Source organism: Microcaecilia unicolor, chromosome 9, assembly GCF_901765095.1.
Source record: "Microcaecilia unicolor chromosome 9, aMicUni1.1, whole genome shotgun sequence".
NCBI classification, from domain to species: Eukaryota; Metazoa; Chordata; class Amphibia; order Gymnophiona; family Siphonopidae; genus Microcaecilia; species Microcaecilia unicolor.
The window spans coordinates 87,330,026-87,348,589 of NC_044039.1; the positions used below are offsets into that span (position 1 = coordinate 87,330,026).

At 43.1% G+C, this 18,564-nt stretch overlaps 1 protein-coding gene across 2 annotated transcripts in view; it reads left to right on the forward strand.

Annotated features, from left to right (window-relative positions):
- The window catches only part of ARHGAP11A (Rho GTPase activating protein 11A), a 151,647-nt gene that overhangs the window by 99,428 nt on the left and 33,655 nt on the right, over positions 1-18,564 (forward strand). For both annotated transcript variants that reach the window (XM_030214991.1, XM_030214990.1), the window contains exons 9-10: positions 1,313-1,448; positions 14,690-14,795. In XM_030214991.1, coding sequence (XP_030070851.1) covers positions 1,313-1,448; positions 14,690-14,795 — 242 coding nt within the window. The remainder of the gene's footprint in view (positions 1-1,312; positions 1,449-14,689; positions 14,796-18,564) is intronic.

Sequence of the window (18,564 nt, forward strand, 5' to 3'; positions counted from 1 at the left end):
AGAATACACCCTTCTTGTGCTGCATCCAAACTCTCAAACGGAGGCGCCCAGTTATAGAATTCTTCCTTAGGGGTCCTTTTTACAAAGGCACGTCTAAAACCGATAGCACGCTTTTGTAAAAGACCCCCTTAGTAGTTAGTTTTAATAACTGAAACTCCAGTGGCATATAAAATGGTATTTTGTGATTCTAGAATTGACACTCAAGATTCAGTCTATCCAATTATTTTATCCTAATTTGCTCACAGTCTCCTGAGTGAAATTGAGAGCTTGGCATTGCAGCCTCTAAGTAGATACAGTTCTGGTAACAATTTTCCAAATATCAACTAATCTAATTTTGCAGGCTGCCCCACTCTCAGCCTGACCATCAACAGGCTTACAGGGGGTGGAGCCACTCTGGGGAGAGTAAAAATCCCAGACACTCAAAAAGACACTTGATGTTGAACTTGAGAATCTACAACAGAATTCGTGGCCAATCCTGAAAATCCCAATCCTTCCAGGGTAATAATGAGACCACACTAGTGGAGGCAAGGTTCTGTTTTCATAATTAAGAGGAACCCTCAACTCTAGGAGGATACTCGCTCTCCTACCTGACCAGTCTCAATATGCCTATCTATCGGGCTTTGAACCACTGGCAAAGAGGCAGGCACTGTATTTAACTTGACTTCTCTCTTACCATACAAGTTATATTGTGACAATAAGAATATTTAGAACTCCTCTCTTGTTCTAAAATGTGTACTCCTTCATTCATGCCCTTTCGGTTGCCTGCCTACAGCTGCTTGCTTTTAATCTGCACCAAGTGGCACACACTGATGTCAGTGTTTTGCTGTTCTGGGCTGATCTGCCCTGTCTGGGAACTCAGTGATCCACCCCCAAAACCAAAAGGTAAATTAAACAGTGCTCTCCTGAAGTTGATAGTGGACCATATAGCTTCTATTTCCCTGCATAAAATATTTTTTTATTTTATAGCCATGTTCATGATACCATAATCTGTAGTAAAATCTTCTAAATCTTACAGCCAAACAAGGAATATAATAAGTTTGATATTGTGGGGATGTTGAAAACTGCTTGAAAGAAGCAGTTAAAAGAATTTTTGTTCCCATACTTCTGTATTTAAATAGCATGGTCTTCATATGAGGGTTGAGTTTTCCTTTAATGATGTAGCATGACAGTAACTTTGGAAGCTGGAAGCAACTAGTGACCAACATTTTTTATATAATTGAAGTTGACTGCCTGACTACCATTTTGTGTCATTCTAGAACTGAATGTATTACACTATTTAATTTTTGACTGGCTATGATATTGCATCTTGTAGGCCAGGTTGAACGGAGTCCTTGCATATCTTTTGATACCTCCCAGTGCTCTCCTCCCTCTACCAGCGGAGTAAAATGCCTCTTTAACTCAGGAAACCAAAGACGAAGCAAAAGACTGGAAACCAAGAAAGTACAAAGGTTAGTGAAATTCATTGGTTTTCAAGTGGGGGAACTACTTTAGCCATAAATAATTAAAATAAACTTCAGTGTGAAAACCAAAACTGTTGCCAGATAGAGTGGCTGATTACTTGAGTAAGGAACAGTTACAATTCATTGATGTGGCCAGCCCTGCTCAGGCACACTTGGAATGACTTGTGCTACTAAAACTTTCTCTTCAGCCTACACACTGTATCCTTCAGGGCATATCCCCCAACATACTCACCCCCGAACTTGTCCTCCCCTACAATGGTCTCTGATTTACATCATAAAGTATGTGAAGACAGACTTAAAGATCTCATTATGTGTACTTTGGAAGACAAGCAGGATAGGGAAGCTATGATACATACATTTAAATTCCTTTAAGGTATAAATTCATAAGAGGCAAGTCTCTTCAATTAAAATGAATCTAAATGGAATCTCTTGAACAAGAAATCATGGGACGAGTTAAAAAAAACACATTATAATACCAATCTCTGTATCAATTATATAAGCAATGAAAATAATAATTAAATGTCCCAAATCATGAAAGGGAATTGGAATTAGTTCATGTAATTAGAAATTCGAGGAAATTTACATTCAGAGCTGGTTTTATACATTTAGGAGCCTAGGGCAGAGACTGGGAAGGGGGGTGCAAAGCCTGCCTGCAGGCTATGATTCCTTGAGCTTGAGGCAGACTTGGAGACCTAGGGCATGAGGGCAATTGCCCTGTTTCCCACGCCCTAACATTGGCATTGGGTCCACTAGATATATTTCCTTTCTCCGAGGACAAGCAGGCTGAAAAATCCTCACAAATGAGTTGACGATCCGCGTTGGTCCAGGAACCGGCATATGAAATAGGAAAAAAGGTTGCTAGAGCCTTCTGAGCACTCCGCACATCTGACAGCGCATGAGCCGAGTGCCTTCCCGCCCACTGCTCGGCTGCGCTCCTCAGTTACTTCTTTTCTGCTTGAGGAGCGGCAGTTTTCTGGCTCCGCTTCTTTACCCAGGAGAGCCTTCAGTGCCTTGTTTTTTGCGGCATTTAGTCTCTATTTTTCTTTTCTTAGTTTATATTTGACCTGTGTCAAGTTTCCTTTTATTTTTAGTTGCAGCCATCCTTAGGCCTGCTGTGCTGGATCTTCTTTTTGTGCTGTATTATTTCAGCACAATCGTGTTTTTTGATTTGGCTAGGGAAGTCTTCCCTTCCATGTCATCGAAGACTCCCAGTGGCTTCAGACGCTGTTCTCGGTGTAACCGGACTATCTCAGGCACAGATACCCATTTGTGGTATATCCAGTGCCTTGGGCCCAACCACAGCCCAGCTCGTTATGTCCTTTGTCTTTGTATGAAGAAAAGGACTCAACTGGCTCGAGAAGCCCAATGAGAAAAACTTTTAGGGGCTTGGTCCGGTCCTTCAACGTCGGCATCAACATCAAGGTTGACAATGTCGATATCGAGGGAGGCACCGACGTCGGGAGTGGAGGTAGGCATGGCTGCTGAGAGACAACACCACGCTGGGAGGCGTGAGACCTTGAGTGGGTCTCCTCATGTCTTGAGGCCTCCTGCTATGCAGGCCCCCCAGGGCCGTCCATCGTCGGACCCGACCCCAAGGAGACGTGGGGATTTGACATCGTCATCTGCACCGAGGAGCCTCTGTAAGGTGCATTGAGCGAAGGCTAAGAAGCACCGACACCATTCTCCATTGATGCATGGCGCTGGGAGCATTGCCACCCAAGAAGCGTCGACGCTGGGAGGACTGCTCCCCCTTCATTCAAGAGGTGCCGATGCGTAGGTCTCCCAGCAGTCCAGTTCCTGCTCCCGAGCCCCAGGCAACTCTGCCACCGACTGCTCCACTGGGCCCACAGCCTTTTCTGATGGTGGCTCTTGACGAGCGGATTCGGACCTTGCTTCCAGAGCTTCTGGAAGGACTGCTGTGCCACACTGCATTGACGTCGGGGATGCTTGCACCTGCCTTGCCATCTGCTGCAGCTGGGTCTGAGCCTTCACCAGCAGTGTGGTCTCCGAGGTCAGCGCCACTTGCGGCTCCGGTATTGGCTGCCATCCACTAAGGGAAGTGCTCTCCGAAACCAAGGAGGAACGCTCATGGGAATCATAGGAAGATCCCAGGTACTACTCAGGTGAGTCCTTTGGGATTTCCTCTGAACCTTCACCTGAAAGGAGACTGTCTCTTCCTGAGAGCCTCTCCTACTCATCTTTTGTGCGGGAAATGGCTCAGGCCATTCCATTCCCCGTAGACGTGGAGGATGAGCCCAGGGCTGAGATGCTCGAGGTCCTGGACTACACCTCTCCACCTAGAGAGGCAGTGACAGCTCCTTTGCATAAGGTACTCAAAGAAGGCCTTATGTGAAACTGGGCATCCCCTCTGTCTGTCCCCATTGTCCCAAAGAAGACAGATTCTCAGTATTGGATCCACGGGGAGCCTGTTTTGATGAGGTCTCAGTTACCCCACAACTCAAGAGAGCCAAGAGTTCTAGGGACTATGCTGTGGTGCCCCCAGGCAGAGAAGCTAGGACCTTGGACTCTTTTGGGAGGAAGATGTATCTGGATGCCATGCTCGTAGCCCATATACAGTCATACCAGCTCTTCACGAGCATCCACATGCAGAACTCGGTGCGGCAGCTGTCTAGTTTGGTCGATGCCCTCCCTCCGGAGCAGGCCCAACCTTTTTGCCAGCTGGGCACTTATGACACTTTTGATGTAGCATCCAGGGTCTCTGCTCAAGGTATAGTAATGTGCAGACTGTCATGGCTGCGTATTTCTGACCTGGACCATTCGGTCCAGCAGAGGATTGCGGATGTGTTTTCAGAGAGAAGGTGGAGGATCTAGTTAACCAGATCAAGAAGCACACAGATGGTATAGCTTCTCTCTTCCACCGGGCACCTTCTGCTACCACCTCCTCAACTAGGAGGCATTTTGGTGGGTCGCGGAGTGCTCTCTATTCCTATTCTAGGCGTAGGTACACTCTGGCTTCTCACCAGCCTACTCAGGCTCAGCCCCAGCGCGCTTGTTCTCATCAACAGTGTGCGCCTAAGGCCCCTGCTTCTCCCCAGCAAAAGCAAGGGACGGGCTTTTGACTGGCTCCAGCATAGCCGCAATAAAAGTGTCAATGCCGGATGACTTGCTGGTTGGAGGGAGGTTAATGTTTTTTTCACCAAAGGTGGCCTCTCATAACCTCTGACCGATGGGTTCTTCAAATAGTCTGGTTAGGATACACCCTCAATCTGGAATTCAAAGCTCCAAATTGCCCCCTGAGAGCTCATTCATATAGCTCTCCGCACAAGCATGTATTTGCAGAGGAACTCTCTGCTCTTTTGAAGGCCCATGCGGTTGAACCCCTTCCACCAGGGGAAGGAGGGCTGAGATTCTATTCCAGGTACTTCCTTGTGCAGAAATAAACAGAGGGGATGTGTCCCATCCTAGACCTAAGGGCCCTGAACAAATTCCTGGTCCGAGAAACGTTCAGGATGGTTTCCCTGGGCACCCTTCTTCGCATGATTCAGGAAGACGATTGGCTGTTCTCTCTGGACTTGAAGGATGCTTACATTCATATCCCGATACTTCCAGCTCACAGGAAGTATCTTCGTTTTCGACTGGGAATGCAGCACATCCAGTACCGTGTGCTGCCCTTTGGCCTAGTGTCTGCTGCTAGAGCGTTCACAAAGTGCCTAGCGGTAGTTGCAGTGTCACTAAGCAGGCTGGGAGTGCATGTTTTCCCTTATCTCGATGATTGGCTGGTGAAGAGCACCTTGGAGGACAGTGCTTGGGAGTCCATGCGGATGACTATTCAGGTGCTGGAACTACTAGGGTTTGTAATAAATTACCCCAAATCCCATCTAACTCTGGTTTAGAAATTGGATTTCATTGGAGCATTGCTCAACACGAGAACGGTTTGAGCCTATCTTCCCGAGACCCAGGCATACAACCTTCTGTCCCTGGTGTCCAAGGTTTGAGCGTCTCAGCATGTTACAGCTCAGCAAATGTTGAGACTCTTGGGGCACATGGCCTTCACAGTTCATGTTACGCCCATGGCACGTCTGCACGTGAAATCTGCTCAATGGACCCTAGCTTCTCAGTGACATCAAGCCACGGGGAACCTAGAAGATGTCATCCAGGTGTCTGCCGACTTTGCACATTCTCTTCAGTGGTGGACAATTGGATCCAATTTGACCATGGGACGCCCATTCCAACTTTCTCAGCCACAAAAGGTGCTGACAACAAATTCATCTCTCCTGTAGTGGGGGGTTCATGTAGATGGGCTTCACAGTCAGGGAGCCTGGTACTTCAGGAGACAGATCTTCAAATGAACCTCCTGGAGTCCAAGCGATCTGGAACGCTCTAAATGCTTTCAGAGATCGACTGGCCAACCAAATTATCTTAGTTCTAAGTCAGTTTTTGATATACCACCTTCTACTGAAGCACAGATCAAGGGCGTTTACATATGTAGCTATTCAGACAAACAGACAATCAGGTTGCGATGTATTACACCAACAAGCAGGGGGGCACCGGATCTCGCCCTCTGTGTCAGGAAGCCATCCAGATGTGGCTTTGGGCTTGCCGTCACGGCATGTTTCTCTAAGCCACTTATCTGGCAGGCGTAAACAACAATCTGGCTGACAGGCTGAGCAGGGTAATGCAACCTTACGAGTAGTCGCTAAATATAGGCGTGGCCTGTGAGATCTTCTGAGCATGGGGCACCCCCTCGGTGGATGTCTTTGCCACTTAACTAAACCACGAGGTCCCTCAGTTCTGTTCCAGACTTCAATCTCAGGACATACTAGCATCAGATGCCTTTCTCCTACATTGGGGAACAGGCCTTCTGTATGTTTATCCTCCCTTACCTCTGGTGGGGAAGACTTTGCTGAAACAAGCAAGACCGTGAAACCATGATCCTGTTTGCGCCTTATTGGCCGTGCCAGATTTGGTTCCCTCTTTTTCTGGAGTTGTCTTCCAAAGAACCGTGGAGATTGGAGTGTTTTCCGACCCTCATCACTCAGAACAAGGGGTCACTTCTACATCCCAACCTCCAGTCTCTGGCTCTCATGGCCTGGATGTTGAGAGCTTAGAATTCACTTTCTTGGGTCTTTTGGAGGGTGTCTGCCAGGTCTTGCTTGCTTCCAGGAAAGATTCCACTAAGATAAATGGAGGAGGTTTGCTGTCTGATGTGACAGCAAGGCCATAGATCCCCTTTCTTGTACCACACAGACCCTGCTTGAATACCTTCTACACTTATCGGAGTCTGGTGTGGAAACCAACTCCGTAAGGGTTCACCTCAGTGCAATTAGTTCTTATCATCAATGTGTAGAAGGTAAACCTATCTCTGGATAGCCTTTAGTTATTTGCTTCATGAGAGGTTTGCTTGATCAGAGGAGTGGGGGAATTTGAGCAGTGTGGGTGGGAGTATGCTCGTGGGGGCATGATCAGGGGGGGTGTGATTGAAGAGCTGGGTTGATGTGTTGGGGGGGACCTTGATTGGGAAGGGTGGGGGCTGAATCAGGAGGTCTACTTCTGGAAGCGTGCTCCTTCAGGGGAGGATGGATGGGGGGGTTAGATTTGGGAGTGGGGCTGGAATTTATGACCAGGAGCCTTGTGTCATGTGTTGGTGGCCCAATGCTCTGGTCTGCTAGAATAACGCTGTTTGTGGGGTGGCTTGCAAGCAGGGTTATTTTACCATGGGATTCAGCAACTGAGAAACCGCAGGTTGCTGATTTCCGTGGTAAATCAATGAGCAGTATAAGCTCACCTTCTGTTGCACCTTGATCTCTTTGGGGGAAAGTTCTCAGAGTTGCAGAACACCAGGATGCTTAAGTAAACATCTCTTTCCTCTTGAGTAAGATCTAAAGTGTCCAATGTTAATAGCTGCAAGTCAGTGTCGCCAGACGTTTCAGCCTTCTTAACGGGGTTAATTAGAGATCATAGGACATACTTTCTCCAGTATTTTTAATATATATATGAAATATATATATGAATTGCTTTTTAAACATGTTTCAAGGTGGAATAATTTTTCAATGACTCATCTTTTAGCAGGTTCTTTTTAATCAAGGAACCCAAAATATCCTGATTTTACTCCAGTGATAGTTCATTTTTCTACAGTATCAATTGCAGTTTTAAAGTTTTTTTCCTGTGCCTTGTCAGGGTGAGATTAATTACTTTTTGGCATTATTTATGCCAAAGTAGTAGCCAATAATTTCCAAATGACCTCTAAGTTAATAATTTAGGGATTCTGCATAAACACTTCTGGTCCAGTTTGTTGAAAGGAAAAATTAGTCCCATATACTGTTCTTTCCGGGGAGGGAGGACCATCCGTTCCTTCTTCAGACTCTACCTGTTCTCTCACAGGATCCAAACCCACGCTGACTCCTGTTGTTGTAGGCAGTGCACCCACTATTGGGATTGCTGTTTGTTTTAGGCTCGATGACCACAGGAGGGGGGGAGATTCTTGCAAGATGGGGCTCAATAACATTTCTGCCTCAGGGAGTGGCAGCAGCTCACCTCCTCATTGATGGCCACGGGAGGGGGTGGAGATTCTTGCAAGATGGGGCTCAATAACACTTCTACCTCAAGGGGTGGCAGCAGCTCACTTCCTCAAGATGCATGCTCCAGTGACATGCTTAAGCCCATGTTTGAATAATATGCTCATATTTCCTAGCACTTGAATGAGAATCTATCTATAAGGACAGGGATGGAACCAGCAGAATATGTAAAGCAGGAGAAAAAGCTTTTTTAAAAAGTTGATCAGCAGACAAGGAAAGACAAGTGACAAATACAGTGGGAAATAGAAAGTACTTTTCCAGGAACCATAAGTGGATCAAGCCTGGATACACGAGTGGTTAAGAGGAGGTGAAGTGATACCTAAGGAGATTGATAGTTGTAGCTCAGTGCAGTGGGTTACGGGCAAGATGGTTCACAGTGAGCATAGAAAAACTTGTACACCAACACATGTAGATTTTGTAAGAAAGAGCTGGAAATTTACTCATCTTGTGGCTGAATGAGAAGTGCTGATGGCAGAAAATTTCTATACAGAAAGGCAGGACAAATGGAGCCTGTCTCATCTGGTGGATGATCCTGGCTGCTTGAGAGGTACCAGAGGAAGATCTCAAGGGCACCAAGATTCTGGGAAGCTCCATCCCTTCCCCAAGAAAGACAAGGTATTGCTGTTGCAAGTCTGTAGAGTAGATACCGATAACCCGGTAGAGAGCAGTATGGCTTTCTGTGATTCAAAGGAAGGTGGAGGTGCAGTTAAAGCAGACCTTCATAGCTTCAATGATCTTAAGATAGCAATCTAAGGAGACCCCTCCTGTGTTGAGAATCAGGGACTCAGTTTTTGGTCGATGCCTTCTATGACGTTATTCACAGGTCAGAAGGAGTGTGGCTTCAGCTGTGGTCGGCTCATCTTGCTTCCAAGATTCATCTAAGCAGGCTTCCTTCTAGGGGAACTCTCCTCTTTGGGGAAGACCTGGAGAAATACAGACTTGGGAGAGTCTGAGCCTCAGCAACTACTGGAGGGCAAACCATGGTCATTCATCCAAGGGGGCATGTGCTGGCCATGTTTTATGGAGTCTAGGAAGTACAGGTTGGGTATTAAGTGTGTCCCAGCTGGGCAAGTAGAAGATGCTTTAAGAACTCTTTCGTCTTCATTCTTTTTTTTTTTTTTTTAACCTGCCACCTCCCAAGCTTGCTGCTATTTTTGTTGCTGGGCTGGAAGATTGCTGCAGTTTCCTGGGGTGGATCTGCCAAGGAAGGATGGGCACCTACTGCTGACATCACTAACCCGATCCTTAACTGCTTGATAGGGCGCCGGCTGTCTTCGGCGAGAGCCCCTTGGGGAGCCGCAAATTTGGGGAGGGGGGGGATATTCTCAGACACATAGTAAGCATTTATTAACTTAATTAGATGTTAGCATTTAAATTAAGGTCAATGTTATGACTGGTGATTTTTAGTGGAAACCATAGTTTGTTCTTAAAATTTGTAATTAGTCTTTCAGATGCATTAATTTTTATTGTTCATAATTTACTGGTTCTGAACCCTTCAAAAACCGTTGATCTTTGGGTTTCTGGTCATGCTCCTGCCCCCTCACTTACCCCCCTCTTTGCACAGTGCCCCGATTCAGCTGGTACAGACCCTGAAATATCTTGGTGTGACCCCCAACTCTCAGTTGTCCTTTAGTTCCCACATCTCTTCTACTATAAAGGCCTCCTTTAGCTCACTTCAGTTCATCCGCTCACTTTGCCCTTATTTAAGACGGCGCCTCTTGTGCTACTCTACTGTGCTCTTTCGTCCTCTTGTGCCTTGACTACTATAATGTTTGTTCTGGTCTTCCTCAGGTTGCCCCTAAGTGGCTCCATACTGTGCCAAATACAGTTGCTCGCTCATGCACGCAAGTTTGATCATGTTTCACCTCTACTAGCTCATCACCACTGGTTACCTGTCCCGTTTCGCATACAGTTTAAGCTCCTTACCCTAGTTCATAAGACACTATACACAGGTTGGCCCTTTTACCTGTCTGCCTTAGTTTCTCTCTACACCCTGACCCAAGCCTTCCGCTCTTCCCTTACTTTCTGTCTCCCTCTCCATCCCTCCCACCCGCTCCTCCCATTTTGAGTCCACCCAGCGTTCGGCTTTTTTCTTTCTAGCCCCCTTCCTTTGGAATGCCCTCCCACCTGATCTCCGCACTGAGCAGTTCTACCCCTGCTTTTGGACGCTCCTGATAATCCATCTCTCCACCTTGGCCTTCCCTTCCCTGGCCACAATGTGTTGACGCCCAGCCCTCGGTCCTGGAGCAATTGTTCTGTCACTGTCTCTGTTCTCAATTTTGATGGAGTTACTTTCCTTTCTTTCTAGTTAATGTAAATCACTCTGATATCCTGTGAAGGGTGGTTTGTCAAGTTGGTAATAAACTAAGTATTTTTTTTTCAATTTTAAAAACATTTATTTTGTGCCTCTTAGTGAACTGGTGTTTTAAATTTGGTAGTTCTTTAAACTTATTATAGATTCTCTCATAGATTCCAATAACTATTTTCACATTTGGGCAAGAAATCCCAACATCATGTTCCAAATCAAGTAGTTGATTGTTCAGTAACACTGCCTAAAGCAATAGAATTAATACAGGGACATGAACCAAGAATTAAGAGAGAGAAACTCAGATACAGATCTTATGCTCAAATAGAACTTTAGTTAAAATGAAAATAGTTCAGACCACTTCACCAAATTCATCCCTTTCTATATTAATGCTGAATCAGTTTGTAATAAGTCTTCAGTTATCTCTGATTTGTATAGGCGACCAACAAACCAGGTCTTGTATTTATTACTGAAACATGGCTAAAACCACATGATGACTCAATCATACTGGAAATTTATCTACCAGATTACAAATTGTTACATCTCAAACCCCCCCCCCCACTACAGCATCATCTTCTTTCTCTACCGTAGCACTGATCCCTGGTCTACATTCCAACTGCAGTCCCTGTACTCCCTCTCGGTGGCCCTCACTGGTACCAGATCCATTTTTTTGTGAGATGGACCCTTCCCCGCCCCCCCCCCCCCCCCCCCCGGCTAAAAATCCCAGAATTACATGTTTTACCTTATATCTCGCATGTGACCAATAACAGTTTTTCCTCCGGGCAGGTCGCAAAGTTGGAAGTCTGCCATAGTCAGTCCTATCCTTAAGAAGCCTATGTTTGATCCACAACTCCCCGCTCATTGTTGTCCATTTTCCATCTCTGCTTTCTTTCCAAGGTTGTAGAAAAAATAATTTTTGTACAATTGTTTTCATTTATTGAAAAATCACTCACCCTCCACCCCAAGCAACCCGGTTTCAGGGCTCATTTCATCACAGAAACTGTTATCAGTGCAGTTTTCAGTAAAATCTACACTCCCTGGGATAGGCACAATCTTGTCTTGGCTGTCTCTCTTAATCTCTCTGCTTCTTTTGATCTTGTGGACCACTGTCTTCTGCTGTCTCACATTTCTTAACTTGGTCTTTTGGGGTGTGTGCTTTCATGGTTTTCCTCTTTTCTCTCCAATCGATACTATACTACTGTTACTGTCTCATCTCGAGCCTCTCCGCAAGCATTGAAATGTGAAGTCCCTTAAGGTTCTGTCTTATTGCCTCTCCTTTTCAACTTATTCCTTAGTCTGCATGCCACTTTATTTCAGTCCACTGGTGTGTCATTTCACTTTTATTTGGATGCTGTTTTGCTACTGTTTCCTACCATTGATTGTAATCCTTCACATGGCCCTTTCAAAGATTACTTACAGCTCATTTCTGACTGACTTGTTGTACACAAATTGGTACTAAATAAGGAGAAAACCATAGTGTGCTGGTTTTCTGGAGGCCTTTGTGCGCCAGCTTCACCTCTGGATTTCTTAAGTTCATCATTCTGCTACTTAGGGGTTATCCTTGACTCACATCTTTCATTTGTCCCTCAAATCTCCAGTGTTTGCAAAACTGGTTTTTTTATCCTCCGTCAGCTACTTTAGCCCTGATATCTTTCATTCGTTAATTCTCTCACTACTCACTACCTGGTTAGACTATTGTAATATAGTTTACCTTGGCTACACCCAGGCTAACATCAAACATCGGCAAACCTTAAAGAATATTGCCATCTGGTTATTATACCACTGGGGAGTAGCCACTGAGCTGTCCACCGCTGTCTCCTGTATGCTGCTATCTATTTTCTCAAATCTCTCCCCCTCCTCTCCAGCCTATATACTATTCCCCTCTTTCTGCTCTACCTTATTTTTACTCTTTGAGCATGGTGTGTGTATGAATTCCTTTCCTAGCAATATATTGTAGTTATTTTCCTTTTCTATGCTTTTTTTGATTTTGTACACCACTGCAATCTGCGAGTTAGTCTTACTGGTACAGCAAATTTTAATAAACTATAACAAATTGATCGTCTACTAAATGATAAAACATCCATGGGAATATAATGGGCCTCTTATTTAGCGTGTGATAATTAGCGCATTCTAAATCTGTTAGCACACCTTAGTAAAAGGACACCTTAGATATGTTATTGAATAGTCGGATGATGGCAACTCCTCCTCCACTTTCTTAGCTTCTGGTATATATACCCCGTAATTTTTGAAGATATGTGCTTTTTGTTGTCTCTATTATTTATTTCTTTGATTTGTGCCTTGCCCCCTCTTGCTGATAATGATGGACTGGAGATGGTTCGTGAGCATATTTTTCTACTGGTGTATGATCGGTGCTGGGACCGATTCTGTTCAATATATTTGTGAGTGACATTGCCAAAGGGTTAGAAGGTAAAGTTTGCCTATTTGCGGATGATACTAAGATCTGTAACAGAGTGGACACCCGGGAGGGAGTGGAAAACATGAAAAAGGATCTGAGGAAGCTATATGGTCTAAGGTTTGGCAATTAAAATTCAATGTGAAGAAATGCAAAGTGATGCACTTAGGGAATAGAAATCCTCGGGAGACGTATGTGTTAGGCGGGGAGAATCTGATAGGTACGGACGGGGAGAGGGATCTTGGGGTGATAATATCTGAGGATCTGAAGGCGACGAAACAGTGTGACAAGGCGGTGGCCGTAGCTAGAAGGTTGTTAGGCTGTATAGAGAGAGGTGTTACCAGCAGAAGAAAGGAGGTGTTGATGCCCCTGTATAAGTCGTTGGTGAGGCCCCACCTAGAGTATTGTGTTCAGTTTTGGAGGCCGTACCTTGTTAAGGATGTAAAAAGAATTGAAGCGGTGCAAAGAAAAGCTACGAGAATGGTAAGGGATTTGCGTTACAAGACGTATGAGCAGAGACTTGATGACCTGAACATGTATACTCTGGAAGAAAGGAGAAACAGGGGTGATATGATACAGACGTTCAAATATTTGAAAAGTGTAAATCCGCAAACGAACCTTTTCCGGAGGTGCGAAGGTGGTAGAACGAGAGGACATGAAATGAGATTAAACATGAATTAGGTTGAAACCTAGTTTGGGGGGTGTGGGGGTCACAGGTAGAGTAGTAATTTGTTTTAAATCTTAATCTGTGCATCATTTTGAGGGACTGAGTTAGGTTCAAACCTAGTTTGGGGGTATATGGGGGCATCCTCCCCCCCCCCCCCCCCCCCCACATAAACAGCAGTTTGTATTTGTCTATTTTATTTACTTATGTATGACATTTAGATCATGGATTAAACATGAATTAAGTAGTTTGGGGGGTGTGGGGGTGCATTGCCTTCATTCAACACATGAATTGCATGTCTGGAAGGGGAAAGAGATGTGTGAAAGATGATGTTGTGGGAGGGGGGGTGAGAGGGTACTTCCCCCCCCCCCCAAAAAAAAAAATAAAATAAAAATAATGTGGAAGAGAAGAGGAAGGGAGATTACTTACCTTGTGTGTTTTGTTTTGTTTTTTGGTTATGGGTGGGAATTGGTTCAGTGGGAATTGTCCAGATGGGAATTGGTGCCTAGGAACTGTCCAGTTGTGAACTGACCTAGAACCAAACACATTAATCCAATACCCCTGTTTCTTCTCCCTGGGTTAGCTTGCCGGGCTGCTTCATTGCTTGCTAGGTTACCTAACACTGAGCTGGCATAAGGTTCTTGGCGGTATGAGCACCCTTGTTCAGGGCGCTCTTCTTTGAATTTTGTGCTGAATAGAGAATTACCTAATTTAAATGAGATTAGCATGCTACTTGTGCTAATCTCTGCCATGCTCACTGTCCCCTGCACTGGAGCCCTTTAAGCATTTATGCCAGCAAATGCGGGTGCTAGTCTGGCTCTAAGGGCCTCTAGTGTCCACATTTGCTTCTGAGCATTGGAGAGAGAGCATACACCAAAGGTCCTTTAGTGAGCGTTAAGCTTTAGTGAAAGGGCCTCAAAGAGAACTCTCTTCCACAGAACCACTGGGAACAACTATTTGGGACAGTATAAATTGTTATTTGGATTGGGATCTGATTAGGTTCATGCATTGTGTATGATTGAGTTTGTAAAATTAAACCTACATAGACAGCTAAAAGCAATTTTGAACATTTGTTAAAATATGATTGCTTTCAGGAGCATTGCTTAATAGTTTAAAAATAGCAGTACTACTACTACTTATCATTTCTATAGTGTAAAATGTTAATTATAGAGATTTCCACTTGCTGTGTGCTACTGAGCAATTATGAATAATTTGAGGTACTTGGATAATTAAATTACTTTCCTCAGGCAAAATGGTAACTTCTTCTCAAGAAGGGTTTGACTCATTTTTCTTATCCTTTCTGCTTTCCAGAATGGAGTTGGGGAAGATGGGTTGCTTCTCTCCCAAAATTAGCCGGAAAGAAATGGTACGCAGATCGTTGCGTCTCCGGTTTAGCCTCGGCAGAAACAGCAGAGATGTAAGTTGAAGAGTAATGACTTCAGTAATCTGCATGGAAAGTTAGTGGCCTAGAATTCTTGAATATGTGATAATGGCGAAGATAGGAACCATGAATGCCCGGTGTGGCTTCATAGAGTACAGAGTTTAGCTATAAAGAACTGATAAAGTTATATACAGTTTCTCTTGCCATCTATAATCTGCTTTCTAATAGATTCCAACTCAGTTCATGTAGAAATTCTGCTTTAGATGTTAGAATGCCATTACTCTTGCATTTTCCAAATGCAAAAAATGTGATATATAAAACCATATTCATTGGTATGCTTTCTTATCAGAATTTACTCCCTATAAGTATTCGTCAGATCTGTCAGTTTTTTTTAAATTTAGAAAAGCACTAAAACGCATCTTTACACATCTTTTTACAGTTGGCATATTGATTTTTTTAAAAATTATCTCTAATGATTGTACTTTTATCTTTTATTGTATTTTCCTTGGGTTTAACCCAGCTTCTTGCAACATTGTGAGCCACATAGAACTCTTAAGGGAATTTGCAGATTAGAAGTACGCATTGTAGTGTAATTTGAATTGGTTTAAATGTTACTGAAATAAGGGGGTGGAGCTCCTCACACCAAGACCAATTTAATACTCTGAATATCGTTTCTACTTCCTCCTTTACTTAGTAACGGAACAGCTTATTCACTGAATGGCAAAAGGTCCAAGCCTGAACCGAGCACGTTGGAAAAGATGGCATCAAAAACATCCAGTTCTCAACTCGATCTTATTAAGGAAATACACTCTTTCAAAGACATCATGGCTGAACAATTGGATGCTACAAAAGTTGTTCACACTGAAATTGTCTCTTAATGCTCAATTTGTTGAGGTTCCCAAACGCATTGAAACTTTGGAAATTCAGTCTCAGGCTTTGCAGTCAAACTAACCCATATTGAAAAACGTGAATGAGACATATGCAATCTACATAGAAGACTTATCAAATTGAAATTGTTGATGTAACATCAGGATTTTTGGTCTCACTGAATCATCCAAAGGTTCTTATGCTATCACCTTCTTGACTAAGTTGCTCCTTAAACTGCTTAAGCTGGATTTGTCAGTACTGTTGAAATTTGAAAGGGCTGACAAGTTCCATCGCAGCTTATTACCTCAGCAAAATATACCAGTATGCTCTTGCTATTATCACTGCGGCGAAATCTCACCCTCAACTACTGTATCAAGGAAAACGACTCTTTAGTTGTTTCAGATTTTGCTAAAACTACAGCATCCAGAAGGAAGGAATTTTTACAGTTCAGATAACCTTTAAAAGATATTGGAGCTAAATTTGGTCTATTGTACCCTGCTAGAATTTGGGTAACGAGCAATAACCACACGCACACCTATCTAGAATGTTCCAAACTCAAATTTTTTCTAGAATCAATCCACATGTAGTGAATTATACTATTCTTCTTCTTCTCTATATTGCATTCTAATTGTAATTGTGACTCTCAGATTTCTGATCTAGTAGCCTTTCAAAATACTGGGCTTCCATCTAAATGCAGATCAATTTAATACAAGGAGTAGTAATTTTTTGTCTTATTTTATTTTGGTTCCCGGTTGGTGACAGCCCCTCATAGCGATCCCTTGCATTCCAGTTCAGTCTCACCCAATCTCTCTTCTACTTCAAGTAACCCTGCTTGTTGCTGTGGCATATTTTTTATAGGAATAAGATGATTACTGGTATTATAGTATTATAGTCGTCGTATTATGTATATGTCCTTTTCTTATATATAAAGTTTCTCTTGGTGAAATGCTGCACTTATTCTGAATTATTGTTCTGTGTCTGATTCAGCAGGCTATTTTTGCTAGAAATACCTCATCAGACATCTCCAACTGCAATCTGGGAAGCTTTATAAGGCAGCTCTTCGTGGAAAATGATTATATGGCCTGGAATAGAAAGCAGAATTCTCTTTCAGAAAATTACTTAGAACAAGAAATTAAGCTACTTGAGGCTAAGTATATGGTATCACCGGACCCAACCCATCTATAAACTCCTAAAAGCTAAATTATAATTCTATCCTATCATCCAATTCCAGAGATAATAAAATTTTATCTTTCTTGCTAAATTTTTTATCTTTCTTGCTAAATTTTTGAAAGATAAAAAATCTGGAAAGCATATTTCTTCCTTACAGACTAATTAAGGTCAAGCAATAACCAATACTAAAAGTAAAACAACTTTGAAGACTTGTATTCTAATCTCTTTAAATCTGAATCAAAAGGCTCTGTTCAAGATATGCAAGATTTTTTAAACCCTATATCTCGCCCCTCTCTCCACATCTACTAGGAATATTTATACCTCTATAGAATTATTAGCTACAATAACATCTTTCATTTCTAATAAATCTCCTGGACCTGATGGTCTAACATCAGAATTTTACAAAAAATTCAATATCTTACTGTACCATATCTCTTAAGCTATTTTAACTATATCAGAGAATATCCAGAGCAGCAGTGTCACTTTATGGAAGCTACCATTATTCTCATTCCAAAATCTGGTAGAGATCCTTGGAAGGTTCAAAATTACAGACCTATTTCTCTTTTGAATATTGACTATAAAATTCTAGCTAAAATTCTGACAGACTCAATAAAATTATTGGTCATCTATTCCATTCAGACCAAGTTGGATTTATAAAAAAAAAAACATATATATTGGCGATAAGACTATTCCATGGCGTTAATTTTATGGCCAAACATACCTGGCAACCTATAATTGGAATCCCCTTAGATGCTAAAAAAGCTTTTGATCGTGTAGAATGGCCTTAGCTCTTGCAGGTTCTGAAATGTTATGACTTTGGAGATGTTTTCATTTCCTGGATTCAAGCCTTCTACTGGAATCCCATCTCCAGAGTCTTAGTAAATTATACCCTTTCTAATGATCTCTGAAGCAGGGTACCTGTCAAGGCTGTCCTTTTTCCCCACCCTTCTATTTAATTTAGCTTTAGAGCCACCATTATCTGCTAGCCAATAATCCTACCCTAATCCATAGTATTCAGACCAAATATTGCCAAATTAAGGGACCCTTTTACTAAGGCCTCATAGGCCTAAAGGGCCAGCAGTGCGTTCTACTCCTTTGATAAATTTTTATTTTTTTCTGCAGGAGGTGTGTGTCTGGGCAGAGAGTATGCATGCCTGCACTAATCGGGTAGTGTGGGCACATTATTGCACGCTATCCCAATTACTGCAAGAGTAGTGCATGAGCCCTTACCACCTCCTAAATAGGTAACTGTAAAGGCTCCTGGCGGTAATAGCCACACGGTAATGGGGAAATTAGTCATTGAAAAATGGCCACTGTCAGGGGTTATTTTTAGCCACGCTAGAAAGCGACTGGAGCACGTGGCAAACCCACATACTAATTGCAGTGCCAACCACTTTTTAACATGGCTTGATAAAAGGACTCCCAAGTTAGCTGCCTAAGCGGATGATTATTTACTTTTTCTTACAAAACCCTGTGTGCCCCTGCCAGAATTTACAAAATTAGTCTCTGAATACTCTGTTTTCAGGTTATAAAGTCAAATGGGACAAATCCAAAATTATTCCAGTAAAAGATTTTTCTTCTTCCTCAGATTTTTAACACATGCAATTTGTAGGGGTGCACAAAGCATGTAAATATCTAGGTATTCTTATTCATAAAGAGCTTGAGCAGATCCAGAGTTTAAATTGTTCTGTTATTCAATTTGGCTTCAGATCGTCACATAGTATGGAAACATTGCTTCTAGTTCTAATTACTTATGTCAAATAACATC